The 15,374-nt window shown below is 35.8% G+C and overlaps 1 protein-coding gene across 3 annotated transcripts in view; it reads left to right on the top strand.

Annotated features, from left to right (window-relative positions):
- Window positions 1–15,374, top strand: part of LOC113226714 (ETS-like protein pointed) — a 217,192-nt gene that overhangs the window by 41,319 nt on the left and 160,499 nt on the right. For all 3 annotated transcript variants that reach the window (XM_026459437.1, XM_026459436.1, XM_026459438.1), the window contains exon 3: window positions 13,057–13,177. In XM_026459437.1, coding sequence (XP_026315222.1) covers window positions 13,057–13,177 — 121 coding nt within the window. The remainder of the gene's footprint in view (window positions 1–13,056; window positions 13,178–15,374) is intronic.

The following is a 15,374-nucleotide window of genomic DNA, read 5'->3' as shown; positions in this document are numbered from 1 at the left end:
TGAAAGACACTTACTACACGATAAGTCCAATGTACCTGTAGTTTCACCCAGCGCCCTTCAAATCCGGAATACAGTAATGCTCACATTACTACTTGACGGCAGAAATAGGTAAGGTAGCGGTACATCCTTGAACGAAGTCTTTCACAAGGAGTGCTACTGCAGCTACTAGTTATTTAACATTTAAAGTTTGATGCCTACGGCTCTCCATGTAATGTTTGATTATTTTGACATTTATTCCTTATTTTTATGGTTTCTATTTTTAATTAAAACAATTTAAGTGATTAATAATATGACTGTATACGGACGTTATTAGTTTAAAGTCTACATAAAATGTATTGAATATTTGTCATATTATATTTATTTATTTATTTAAACTTTATTGTACAGTACACTGAAGTACAAATGGCGGACTTAATGCCATAATGCATTCCCTACCAGTCAACCATTGGGCCAAACAGAAAAAACACAACAGGTTATTGCTACACCTAAACAAGAAGAACAGTATACTAGAAAGCTAATCGATAAGTTGTATGGTATAAATAATAACATTATATAAACATACTTATTATACGTACATAATAAACTTACATATATATATTAATAATTAATATAATATATGTACCCAATGCAAGATTATACAGAGACTTGATTTTAACAATTGTCAAACAGATGCTTGCGCAACATGCGCTTGAGAGATAATTTGGTCTGAGCTTGTCTTATTTGGAGCGAGAGCGCCTTCCAAAGACGGATTGCATGAAGGGTAAAAGAATTAGACAAAAAAACAGTGCGGTGAGGAGGAATAGAGAGCTTAAGGCTACGGGAAGGGCAAAATTCGCATCCCGGCCGAGCATTTTGAAATTGAAATGAACATTTCACATAATCAAGTGCAGACAGGTCAAACAAGATGGAGAAAAGAGTGGTTAAAATTCTTAAGGACCTGCGTTCACGGATGGGAAGCCAATTTTGATGACGACGAAAAGCAGAGATATATTACTTATATATACATATATTACATACTTCCGCAGATCAAAAACAAACCTAATGCAGTTGTTAAAAAGACGATCTAATCTGTTCAAAGAGACGTAACAGATGTTACTGCAACACACGTCAGCATAATCAATCACAGGCAACACTAAAGCTTGAACAAGAAGAGTTTTGGTTTTAATATATAAGGTCAAAACCTAACCTCGGCTATGGCATACTGAGTGAATACCACTGCTGTACACATGACTGTATTTCGAATTTCGTTGATTGTTTATAATTTTTTATGTTTACTCAATGATATTATATATGTAAAAAGTTTACGTCATTGTTTCTTTATTCTTTTGGTTTTTGTTTTAATGTTGTGTTTTTTTTATTCTTTCCTTTTGTATTGTGGCATTAAATGTTTTCCATTCAAAAAAAAATCTAAAATAAATTACGGCTACATTATTCATGCCCCATATTTCAAAAAAAAAGTAAGTGAATCCACATTCGTAAAAAGTTTACTTTAAGCTTGTTTCCATAGACAACCCTTATTAAAGTTTGTTAACAAATCATATTATGCTATCATTAAATCATCACCATACGACACGTCGTTTATAACTTGAGGGTAGACGGAGTTAACAACAATACGCAGTTAAAATCTATGCATCGGACTCATAAAGAACGCTTGTGATTTAGTACGTGGGCGAATGTGAATGGAAAGTGAGTGAATAAATAATGTTATTTGTAAATTGAAATGTGATGTCTGACTGTCCTCGGAAGAAAGAAGGGCACAAGCAGCAAATTCGAAATTCGAAGATGTTTATTTTCGAATTTCGAATTTGAGTGTAAAGTTTGTCTAGGTTTTTCTGGTAAGATAAATATTTGAAAGAAATTTATAATATTAAGCTCCAAACACTTCGTGTACTTTTAAATGCATGAACATAATATGTGAAAAGATTCAGACCCAGACAATATTATTTCTATTATCACTTGAACTCCCAGTGTATAATATAATGAAAATATTGCATTCAAATTTGGACCTTTACATTCTATAATGACTAAAGTGTATCTAGAAAAATACGTTTCTCGTACAAAATTGACAGTATACTGTTTGTGCCTGAAGCATATTTAGTACATTTTAATTTGTATTGGGCGTTTAGCGCTTTTCCCATTGTTGTTTTCAGGGTCTTCCGAGGTTAAACCTGTCTCCTTTAAAGTTGTAATTTTGCAGGCGTGGCCTTATTCTATCACGTCAAAGCACTGTAACATCAATAACAGCATTTTGAGAAAATGGCGCATAAAAGATTTTTGTTTTTATTATTTGTCAGGTTCACAACATCAAATGTTGTCCAACGATCCCTTACTTCCCGGCCTCTGCAATAATGCACTATTAAAATTGTAAATAAATTTGATTGGACTTGATAATAGTCTAAAAATTAATCTTATTATAAAATTGTAAATCACTATATAGGGACTTCCAGAGTTTTGGTTTCACACGATAGCATTACACATGGGCGTGATTTATTGATGCTAAAGTAAACCCTATAATAATACAACGTAGGATTAGTCTGTCTATCCGACCGTGTCTCATTAGGGCCATAGGCGATATCCGGTCCCTAATTAAAGGGATCCTTTGACACGGGACGACAACTACACATATGCCCAAAATGTATATGACAAATTCCTCTTGATTTTTCTTTATAATAATTACGTGTGATTCCTTTATTAGACACATGGAACCGTTCATAATTGGCCTGCTGGGTGAACGTTCGATAAAATTTGTTAGTAAAGATTGCTGAGTGAATAATAGAAATGTTTGGAAAATAATTTCCAGTCTCACGCTTTGTTGACAAGTTCCTTTCGAAAGGTTCTATTGCGCTGCGTTTTTGTACGAATAGTAACATTAAATTTTAAAAAACCTTTGTATAGTTTTTATCAGGTGTTTTAGTAACAGCGTTGGGTCTGCTTAGTGAATCATATTCCGTAGGTCAGGTTCTCTCCAAAAAGGTCTCCTTATTAATACAAAAATTAAATGAAAAATGTTAATTTAGACAAACATACATATGAAGAGACCAGAGAAAGAATGATCAAAGTTATCTAAAAACGTGTTTAGAGTTAATACCGCGCATTATATGTTCGTTAAACACTGAGCGTATTTAGCCCAAATACACAAAACGCTAATAAGGTTTAATATCCTAAAAAAATTGTTTTTACTTACCCTTACCCTTAATAATGCTCACATTACCGCTTGGCGGCAGAAGGAGGCAGTACTTCTCTTTTTTTTTATAGCTGTGAATTGCGTTACACATGCCACTCGGCTCGGGGGAGTATAGAGCGGTTTTGTGGGACTCCCGGGCAGTACTCCCGTATACCCACTAAAACCCAGCGGTTAACCGCCGCCATAGACAGGATTTGGAGGGTGTCCCGGGCACCCTTAGACTTGGTGGAAGGCATCCCAAGACCCAGTCTACGGCGGGGGAAGAAGGTGGGCGTACTGTCTCCTTCGTCTCCCCAGCCTACGTGTACGAAGCCGGCAGCCTTCTTTTGCGAGACTACACTCTCGCAAAAGTAGACCACAGCCTCCCAGCACCTCTCGCTGACCAGGCGCACGATTTGTTCGTCCCGTCACTTAGTATCATTTAACTGCCTCTGTGGCCGAACGGTTACCATGCTGGACTGCCGCGCAGAGGTCCCAGATTCGATTTCCGGGCCGGGAGAAATATTTGTATGGCCTACATTTATTTCACTCGTGAGTTTGGGTGTAATTTGCGGTTGTCTATATGTGTGTCCATGGCACCCGCGACTCTATTGCGGGGTTGAGTGTGTTCCAAATTCTTCAGACAGTTTCGACGATTGGAGTATAATAAATAGGGACTGAAGTATTATCGTTCATGTTCCGGTTTTATAATTTTGTTATGGAACTCACAAGGTATTAGTGACAGATTTTCATTTGATTTGTGATAGGAAACCACCAGTCCACTTCTTCCGCTCTGTTCATCCATAAACAACTTCACTTCTAAACACCCATCTATCACAATCGGAACACAAAAAGGAGCTCCAATATCAAGAGATTAAAAAGCTAATATATCTCGGTGGCTTAAAAAGAAACGACGCGTGATTAAGTGTGACAAGATTGAGTTACCACTGCCACAAACACATTTGTTTCTAATGTAGTGAGGTACAGAAAATTCATAGGATATAAACGGTATTTGCTTAACAGTTAACATACTGCTGCCTCCGTGGCCGAACAGTTACCATGCTGCTCTGCTACTCAGAGGTCCCGGGTTCGATTCTCGGGACGGTAGAAATATTTGTATAGCCTTACTTTTTTAGTAGCAGTGCAAAAACGAGTGTGCAAGCCACTCGTCGTCCAATGGTGTGTCTTGTGTGTCCTTCAGTAAGGACATCTTCTCCTAGAATTTCCCTTCTTTTCTTTCAAGTAGTTTACTCAACCTTTGAATTAGCCTCTCCAGCCCATCCCGGTATCTCTGAGTTAAATTGCCATTCTTCTTTGACTGTGGTTGCTTCCAGGTGTTGGTGGATTTCTGTGTTAGTGATGTACCAGGGTACACTGCTAATAGTTCGGAGGATCAAATTTTGACCTCTATGTAGAGATTGGATGTCACATACCCAAAGTTGTATGCGAAATTCAAAATAAAAATAAAAAACCATGTCAAATCCATCCCTGTAAAATTTCAGTACAATTGTTCAGTGTTACAGCAAATGAGCTTTTTATCGAATTTATTTATTATTATTACTATTTATTATTTATTTGATTGACCTACAAAAGTATATGAGTAACCTTATTATTATGTGTTAATATTTATGTGTACGTTCTAATAGTATATGTATCAATTATTATTATTTATATATTTACTTTATTGATGAGTAGCGTAATCTGTTTAAAACACTTTCATTACGAGATATTCTTTGACTGCACCCCTATTTTCCAACTCTTAAATTTCTATCTTAACGTTGCCTGGAAGAAATTGCTACTCAGCAATAAGGCCGCCTGTTGTGCATTAGCTTACTCTGTGATACTTGCATTACTGTTCTGTGTTATCATTTTAATTTTAATGTGCAATAAAGAATATTTCATTTATTCATTCATTCATTTATGAGCAATGTGTAAACAGCGTTCAATTTTGCAGTTTAATAAAGTAACAGTTAGTGTAGCTTAAACTACCACACGTGTTAGACGAAGTATATGTCGAAATAAAGCAATGCCTGTAAATGCTAGATCCATTTATTCAAACTTATGTAGTGGAGCAGTTATTTTCGTGACTCCACGTCTTGGAAACTCTTAATTTAATGGTTGTTCTCCGAACGGGATACAAATTGACAATTAACCGCACAAATACGTTACACGTTTCCTTTTCAAATGGGGACAATATTTCAAAATGAGTTGCAGTGAACAAATTTGACTGTGAACTTTAGGTGTGACGGTACCACGATGCGGTTATTAAATGTATATTAAAAGCAGATTTTTATTAAATAGTACGCTGCAATGAAATTTAAAAAAACTCGAAGCACGGCACTCGTATAAAATGAATACGTTGGATTATGTTCTTTCATACTTCTTCTTTTATTTTTAATGTTAAATTTTGCTCCTGGTGGTCGGCAACGGGCCTATCGGTGACAGTTGCAGTGCCACTAAGAGCTTTAAATCGCAACGTAACTGAGACATAAGTTGCTGTTAAAATTACAGGTACGTGGCCTGTAATTTTACTTTAACTGCCCCGTGGCCGAACGGTTACCATGCTGGACTGCCACGCAGAGATCTCGGGTTCGATTCCCGGGCCGGGAGAAATATTACTATAACCTACATTTATTTCTCTGCGTGTGTCCATGGCACCCGTCCTACAAAATATGGAAACTTGAACCTTACGCTGTTACTGGACATTTTAAATCAAGAGTGTAAAAAAGAATAGCACACCCTTTCGCAAGTCAATGACACTGAACGCCCTGGTCAAATGATACTAGTTGAAATCTTTATTGTCGCTCCCCTCTGCACGGTCTGCTGATTGATTCACCCTTTCCAGGAAACCGTTCCCTTACGGAGGAAGTCGCCTAAATTTAACAAGATTTAGATTCTAATAATGCCGTATTGTCAACTCAGGTTTGGAACTGGTAAACTTCTTCAGACTAAACTAAACGACCTTGACAAATTTAACAATGAAACTTAAGTAAGATAATAATAATAGTCAGCCTATATATAATACCACTGCTGGGCATAGGCCTTCTCCCTCAATGAGAAAATCTGGGCTGTAGTTTCCTAGCATTTATTGGGAACTTTACACACATAATTAATTTGCTTTGCTGGAGTGTGCAGATTTCCTTGCAATGTTTCGCTTCAGCGAAAAGCTCATAGCAAAATTGAAATTTAATTTCACTCATAATTTCGAAAACTCAGAGATGCAAGTCCGGATTCGAACCCACGATCTTCCTTGACAGGCAATAGGGTCAAACCATTAGGCTACCGTGAGTTTTTTTGTATGGTTCATACCATTTATTGCAATTGTGAGGTAGACATGGAGTACATTAAAAAAAATTTAGAACCTAAACATCAATTCTGGTAGGGTTCTGCAACGTAATAAACATTCATATTATCATAAAATGTTCAAAACGCTTTTAGTTTTTATTTTATTATTCATATTATTAACTATGTTATTACATAATTATGTATGATGTTCTGTATGTTACGTTTGACAACGAACCTACATCCATTTAATATAAATCAAATCCCATGTCTGTAATGTACGTACAGGTATCATGAAAACAATAACATTTCATTTTCATTTAACATAAACTTCCTAATTTCTAAATAAAGAGGTCCTTCATATTAACATCGAGAACGTTCTGGTTTTCAAATTAATATTCCAGCGCTGTAATGAAACTAGTTAAACTAAACTAACTGAAAAGACTTAATCCCAAGGTCCATAATACATTCTTTAAAAATGTGACAAAGAAATCTTCGGAGTTTCCCAAAAATAACCTTACAAACAGCACATCAATCGTTAAAACAACATATTGGGATCGTGCCCCCGTTGTCAATAATCACATCGAGATGGGGTGGCCTCCCCGGCAACTAAAATACCCCGTGTTTACAGGTTAATCATCGGTTCATTGAATAGGAAGAAATTGTTCGAATTTGTTTGTTGTGTTCCAAAAAAAGACGTTAATTGAAGTATCCAATAATATCATAAATAGTCAGGCCGTGCGTATAGGTATTAAAGTTTTTTTTTCATAAATTGCAAAACGGCAAACAGACAGACGGTCCACTTGGAGGAAAGTGGAACCGTTGCCTATCGACATTTGCGATACCAAAGAGTATTTTGTTTCTTTTTTTTTCATAATAATACCAAGTGACGGGACAAACAGTTCGTGCGTCTTGTGGAAGGCGACACGGCTGCCCACGGCAGTTGTGATGCCACTCAGGCCTTTAAATAGCAAAAATCTGAGGGGCACTGCCACTGCCCGTCACTCTGAGACAATTTGACAAGTCCCATGAGGCTGGACGAACTCTTTCACAGTGAACTTAGGCAGGTGACAGACGCTATGGCAGTGCGTCTCAGATTGTTACAAATATTAAAGCTCTGAGTGGAAATGCCTTGGACAGGCTTGTCGCTTACCACCAGTCGCACGACTTATTCATCTCGCCACTTAGTGTCATAAGAGAAATCACCGAAATTGGCATGCATACGACTGATTAACATAAATTATAATAATAAGTTATTGTTGTGTCATGAATTCATGATAATGAAAAAAATATAAATATCTACAAATACCACGACAATCACTTACAAATACGACGTGGAAGCATTTTGCAAATGTATGAATAATGACATTAGGACAAAAGGGCATCGCGTCCCTACCAGCGGAGCCGATTGCATGATTGTCCCGCGAGGGGCACTGATTCGAATTTGACGTTTTTATTGGGTAATATTGATATGCTTTATGATTAGCCCTGTGTCACGGGTTACGCGATACATTCAATTGAGAAGGGTCAGCTACTAATACACAACTTGTTGTATGTATTGTACGGTTTATTGTAGGAAATTTGTATGCAATGAAGTTCTTTATAAAGTCGATTTGTAATATATCGTATAAATATTTTTAAACTAACACTCATCTAATATAATTATATTCAATATTCATTTTTTTCATATAACAATCCACTTGACCCTAGTTTTACTTTCTACTATTTAAGCTTTTACTGTGTTTTTTACCTTACCTGCGTATTATCAAAATAAAAATACAATTCACTTGATATAACGAACGTTTAATATAAACTTACGTTATATAATTTCATTTGTGGTAACAAGCACTAACCCTAACGCTCATTTTAAATTATAATTATAAGTTATAAATTTCAGTTTAGTTGAGTAAACAAATTATTAAACTGAAATAAGTTTGACCTATAAACATGTTCGAAAACGCAAACGTTCAATTTCAGTTCTGGAACTCGCCGGCCGCTCTTCGGCACGCTTACTTGCCTCGCTCGTCTCATACTGCTTTTTCATATACGTACAAACCGAACCTATTAAAGGAAGGGCTCACATTACAGATACTGGTAAATACCTCACTAAAATATCTGAATTAACTTATCTGAATTAATGTGTAAAATGATTCTTATATAAAAAAAGATTTAAGTAAAATGTTCCTATAAAATATGAATATTCATTACAAACGAGAATTTAACCAAATTAAGTTATGGGAAGTGTATTTAGTCCAAGTGAGAAGTATATTAAATGAGCAATATTATATGTATTAAAATTAGTTTATTTGATTTTCACATAAACGAGGCTCACCCTTATAGGCTCAATTTATATTGCGGCGGAACGGAATGGAAGCTAATTTTTCTAACATAGCATAATGAACTTTATGATCAATTGTGTAACGTACAAACTGGATACGAGCCAAAATCTTATGCCATGCCAGCGAAATCCGCGAAAGATTTTGACTCGTATCTAGTTAGTGCGTTACACAATTGATTGTTGATCATAAAGTTCATTATGCTATGTTACAAGAAGTAGCTTCCATTCCGTTCAGCCGCAATATAAATCGAGCATAAAGTACACAATTCATTGTATCTTGTAACTATTGTGCCTTCAACTTGCTCCTTAAGTACAAGCATCTTGCTTCATAATTTGTATAGAGACAATCTGGAAAACACTTCAATACACAGTACGAAGATACGAATTGTATCACCGACCTATAATCTCATTTTTGCACTTACGTAAATATGTTTTACAACATTCTTTATTGCATGAGCTTTCTTCTTCTTCTTCTTTTAAATGTTATGGCTCCATCGAAATATTCAATGATTTTGCCAATGTCAAGTAAAAATAACTATGTACGGTAGTTTAATATTATGAGCTTTAAATAGTTACAGTTTGAACTTGTCTTGTCATTGTCTAAATGATATGTCACAGACAACGGAGATCAATCGATCGAAGTGTCGTATTGTTTGTGAATATTTCGACGCGATGCGGGCGCGTGTCCGGCGAACGGAAGCCTGGATACATGAATGGAATACGAATTGTAGAGTTAATCGCCTACTTCGATTAAATCAGAGGTTTATACTTAAATGATAATTTTCTATGCCTCTGCTTTGGAAAGACGCTGTGTTAAACAACAAAGAAAATGACAAATCAATCACAAAAACAAAATATCTAGTTTTTGAAAAAAAAATCCTGGTATTACACTACATAACACTGTTTCTGATCACATTGTACCTCCAATGAACACTACGCCGACTTAATTGGTCCACAAATTAAGTCGGCGTTGTTCTGTTTTTATTTTGGTTTTATGATTTTTATTTATTTATAAAGCATTGGCTTCCGAGCCATCAGCTTAATGGTAACAAATAATCAAAAAACGCACAACGTAATATACATAAACTAAAAATTAATTCCTGTAAAAAATGTAACGACTAAAAATATATTTTGGTTTTTGTTTCATATGTTTTTTTTTTCACAAAATTCGTTTTTTTGTCTTTTTTCCGAAAATGCTTTTGTTCCTTTATTTTTTTTATTGGCTTGGTGTTTATTGAAGGTATCGAAGGTAAGTATTCATTTAGGAGTATTCATAGATTTCACACAGGTGAGCACTATGTCAAAAAAGCCGTTAAAAACCAAAAAAATGGATTTGCCACAAACAGAAAAATTTGTATGATCTGCTTACTCGGTAAATCCAGCCCAACTTTTGGGAAACACTGATATATATGCCGTGCAGTAGGTATATTCCATTCCTATACTGCAAGCATCAGGAAGGATGCATCAAACAGCTCCGTGACAAAAGTATGGAGTGTTCCGTACTTTGTAGTAGACCCAAGGAGGAACGGCGTGGGTGTAACCAAATGGTAAAGTTCGTACGCACTCTCCGAAATGTATTCGATAACTGCCTCCGTGCCAGGACGGTTACCATACCGTACTGCCACGCAGAGGTCCCAGGTTCGATTCCCGGGCCGGGAGAAATATTTGTATAGCCTACATTTATTTCTCTCGTGAATTTGGGTGTAATTTGTTGTTGTCTATGTGTGTGTACATGGCACCCGTGACACAGGGTTTCCCTAGAGCGGGGCTGAGTTGAATCTGCGAGCGCGTGCGTATTCGATAGAAAACCGACAAGCAGGCCACTGTTCCGCGGTGATTACGACTTGTAAGCTTCGAGTTCTTTAGATAGTCGTAGGCAATAAATTTCTTCGCTTTTCGCTCCACCGAGTCCGAATCAAATAATATCTAAATATAAAACACTTTTATGTAAATAAGTATTGTAAATTTATTTCCAGTCACGTATCCTTTGTCTCTGTGCTACTAAACAAAAGCCTATAGCTTTGAGAAACGCTAAAGTCTTTTAATAATATTTGAATCATTCCACTAAGCGGTGCCTATCAAACGGTATCGCTTGAATTCGTTATGTTTACACAGAATTTAAACCTATGTAATTAGCACCCTTTGTATAATAAATCCACACGTGATCATATGTCAAAACTGTAATTTATTTGTAAGTAAGTAATTTCTATTTACCGTCCTTAATACACAATGTATTATTATGCCATCGTTGCAAAATGATGGTTATGTAATGATTGCATACAATGCTTTTTCTACGAGTAAAAAACATAATGAAACCGAACCAATGTTTAATGTATATTTTGTTAACAATCCATGACAATAAACGCATTTTTTAAAATAAATTTTAACCCATTTATTACGATAGGCGTAGTTTCCACCATACAGCCCCTTCATATATTTAGACGAAAGCCAAACAAACGCTGCAAAACAAAAAACCAAAAAGATACAATAGAAGTGGCCAAGTACCGTAAATATTTTAACCTGTAATTTTTTTCATAAACATTTACGGCCCGGTTGCGAGACTTTTAGACCAATTCCACCAATCAAGAGGCAGTATAGCATTTGAGTAGCGTCCTAATCGATATTTTAATCGGCAAAAATACTACGTTCCTTTTTGAAACTCATTATAGTTCTGTGTACAGAACTTTAATGACATTCTTCAGCTCAGTGGCGAGTACCACAGACAATAGAATTTTAATCTTTGAAAATGTTATGCTTAATAATAACATCAAATTCGATTTTAATGTTACATTCAAATTTCGAACATCTCTGAAAAACAAAACAATTTGATTCGACCTCAATTCTAATATCAGTCGAGAGGAAGTTTTATCCGAAATCTCAGAATAATAACGCATGGAATGATAGTTTCATATCAAACGAACTGTCACAAGTGAGGCAAAAATCAGGTTCATGTAGGCGTAGGCAACTTGTATCTACACTCGTCGGCACGCACATTAATATACAAATATGATGCCATGCTCAAAAGTGTAGTATAAATATTATCTATTTTATGTTTGTCTGACGTATTTTTACACTCATTTACCGCACATTTCGTCATTTTTAGCTAAAATTCTTGAGCTGTTCGCGGTGCAAGTTGACCTTGAGCACTGAAGGCCCACCCGGTCGTGTAGGCCCATTGGGAGCGCTTCAATTTGCCTCACTTAGCGTGTGCGGACTAGGTTTCTATGCGTTATTATTCTAAGTCCGATATGAAATGTCAATAGCAAACAATTTTGACAAACACAAACATGTTACTTGATATCGAACTGTTATATTCCAGCCCTACTACCTAAACTACTAGAATCAGCCCTGCCATTCGCTCTGGGCCTTTTGGAGGGAAAAGTGTCGTTTTTATTTTGACTTTCAATTATTTTGTGAAATCTGGTTTAAAGTGGAATAGGATAGTGCTATTGTGCCTTAATCGAAGATTAAAACGCGAAATTATACAAATCGAAGTAAAATACCCGTATCGGCCCTTTCTAAAGAATCCCGAGTCAATCCAAGCACGCCGCCTCAAATTGCCTATCCTCTTTGTGGCGGCTTTATTTACAGAAACATAATTAAACGAAGACAAGGCTCAAACGACTTGTATCCAAGCCAAAATTATTAATAAAAAAAAATCAATGCTGCCATTTCTCCTAGTCAGCATTCTTCTTTGAACATCACTAAAACTACATAGAAAGCAGCTCAGTTCCTTCCAAACTCCTGTCGTGTAAACATGTGCCAATTCAATTTCCATTTTTTATGCTTTATTCTATTGTACTTAATTACCACTTCTTCCCGAATTACACAATTTCGGAAAAATTGTGTTTTTTAAAAAGAAGACTTACTACGCCCCGTATAACAGAAGGATATGATAGTTGGAGGCGACTCTAGTTTGTCTACGAATTAAAAAAAATACGGTTGTGACATGCCTGAGAAAAGTTTTTATTTGCCGCCATTTCGCCATTCCTGTTCCTGAACACATCTTAGAGAGCTTATAATATGTGTATAGATAAAGCAGTGTATGTAACTGTACATAATTAGGGATTAAAACACTCGTGTGGTGTTTTATCTCACTCGTATTTTAATACCTTTCATTATGTAACAGTCACTTAGACCACTGTTGATTCGGAACTAAAAAGAGCGCCTTTATGATATGGTTTATGAAATTATTATAGTAAATTCAAATGTAACTCACAACGATTTAGATTAAGGGTTGATCAAATACTCAAGGGATTTTTTTCTATTGCAGTGCGATGAGGGTGGTGGCGTGGCGGAGTGCATTAAGACTGAACCTCCCGAGCCGGAGGAACCGCGTACGATGCAAAAGGTGCCTTCTCTCTCCGACTTATCCGACCCGGAGGCCTCCTTAGGTAAGTGCTTGTTTTAATAACTATAGAACTACAAGTAACATTTCATTATACAACTCGTACAAGAAAAATAAAAAACAACAACTTATTATTTTTGTTTCAAAATGTATTAATAAATAAAAGTAAAAAAGAAATCAAATTTAAACATCGCAATTTGAAAAAGATCGAATTATAAGTGCAACAACCAAAATTTTATACGGCACCTACATCTCTGGCATATCTTATTTATGATTAATTAAATCTTGCGTCCAAACGATTTGATAAAACTCTCGTAACTTCGACGTGTTACATGCATGAATAATATCAATCAATCATTACATACATAGATATGAAATTATAACTATACATATTGACATTCATTTATTTGCATTTCACGTGGTAACACAGCTCCATAGACTTACGACTACAGTAGGTATTAAGATCGTAGCAACGTTACAGTTATAATTTAAATACAGTTATTATTTTTGTATTTTATATGTTACGTAATATATTATTCGTACATTTATATTTTAGTACTTGATAATAATTTTGTGATCAACATTAGTTTTTCGCCGTTTTTCAATATGGCCTCTTACTAGCGTAAAAAACGCGGCAAATAAAAATTTGCTCTAATCCGACTGGAAATCAATTTATAAGGCAGTGTACCTCAGATCTTTGTGATTTAAAGCACTGAGTGGTAATGCAACTGTTATGGACAGGCGTGTCACTTACCAACACGTGGGCGACTCGTTCATCGCGTCACTTGGTCTCATAAAAAAAAATTTTTTCGCCATTTGGCCATATATACCCCGTAACCTACACCCGGCCACGCGCCGCAGGCCGAGGCCGACCCCACAGTGGGTGGGATACAGGGCTCGTTTTAGTATAAAACTATTAAGCTAAACGATGACAATAGGTGTAAATGAACTATAGAAAGATGAATAACACAACTTACACCTGTTCGAATACACTTTCGTGACAGCTCTCAACTCTTAGACTATTCCTTTATTTTTTTCCATTCTCAACTACATGTTTCGATATTGCGTCAATAAATGGCGCGTAAAAAGATGTAGGTGTGAGTTTTTATATGAATATTAGTATGCATTTTCAAATTTAGAGAGCTTCACGTATTGGGCAAAACGAGAGCAAATGTTAAGAAAATAATCTTTAACAAAATTTATATAACTCAACGGACGAACACTAGTTGGTATTTTCTGCTATAATCTAACTAATGAGTGCAAGCTAGACTGAGACGTTTCTCACACACACTATGAAATGACATTGCCAAGCTGCGACTGTGAACAGATCCACCAAAGCACCCAATCTATACGTGGAGTTAGGCATCAGCTAATGTAATTACACATTTACAGAACCGATTGCTGCTGAAACGTAAAAAACAATAAGATATATAAACAATTCGTGAATATACATACGTATACCTAAATAAAACAATTTCATATCACTAAGAAAACAATTTATTACCCTTGTGTGTCCCTTTCAAGAATTTTGTTACATCAACACGTTTGTTATGTAAGAGCATAATAAATTTTTCGCCGTACTAGTAATAAAAAAAAGTGTTTCGCGACACGTGCGGTGCTGAAGGCTAAATATTCCATTACGTTCGCTTGTTCACAAATCATCATTGGAGTCGGAACAAAGTGTCCTCGTCTCCGTCCGAAGACGATTTGTCGTTTGTCACGTAATATAAGACCATCCTGTTCCTATTTTATGTGGAAATTTACGATTCGTTGCTTAAAATCGGTTTGTCTTAGTAAATACTTTCATAGATTTCTCACATATGGCGCTACGGCAAAAGAGTAGTTAAAAACCAAAAACAAAGATCTGCAACAAGCACAAAGAAACATTCGAAAGGTTAGCTGGTTCGTTCTCTAGCTCAGTTGGGAGACCACCAGCCACGGTATGCTGACAACTCTGGTTCAAGTCTAGCCGGATCTAAAGATTTTTCTTTGAGTTTTTTCGATTTTTGTATCAATTATAACAATAACTAATAGAGTACCTATACGAAAAAAAAAAAAATAAATATAAGGTTCAAAACAACGACACGTTGCTAGACCACCAAAATTGGTGTCTAAACGTGTATCGATTATAGATTCTTGATATAAACTTTTGTGTTGCCAAATGAAATTATTTCCCATTTACCATATTTAATAACACAATAATAACACAAATAAGTCTCAAACTCTTTGGAAAAGATTAATTG

This window comes from Hyposmocoma kahamanoa, unplaced genomic scaffold, assembly GCF_003589595.1.
Source record: "Hyposmocoma kahamanoa isolate Upper Pololo Valley unplaced genomic scaffold, ASM358959v1 192, whole genome shotgun sequence".
Taxonomy (NCBI): domain Eukaryota; kingdom Metazoa; phylum Arthropoda; class Insecta; order Lepidoptera; family Cosmopterigidae; genus Hyposmocoma; species Hyposmocoma kahamanoa.
The sequence above is the reverse complement of the archived record's forward strand: the minus strand, read 5'-3'. Positions and strand labels throughout refer to the sequence as shown.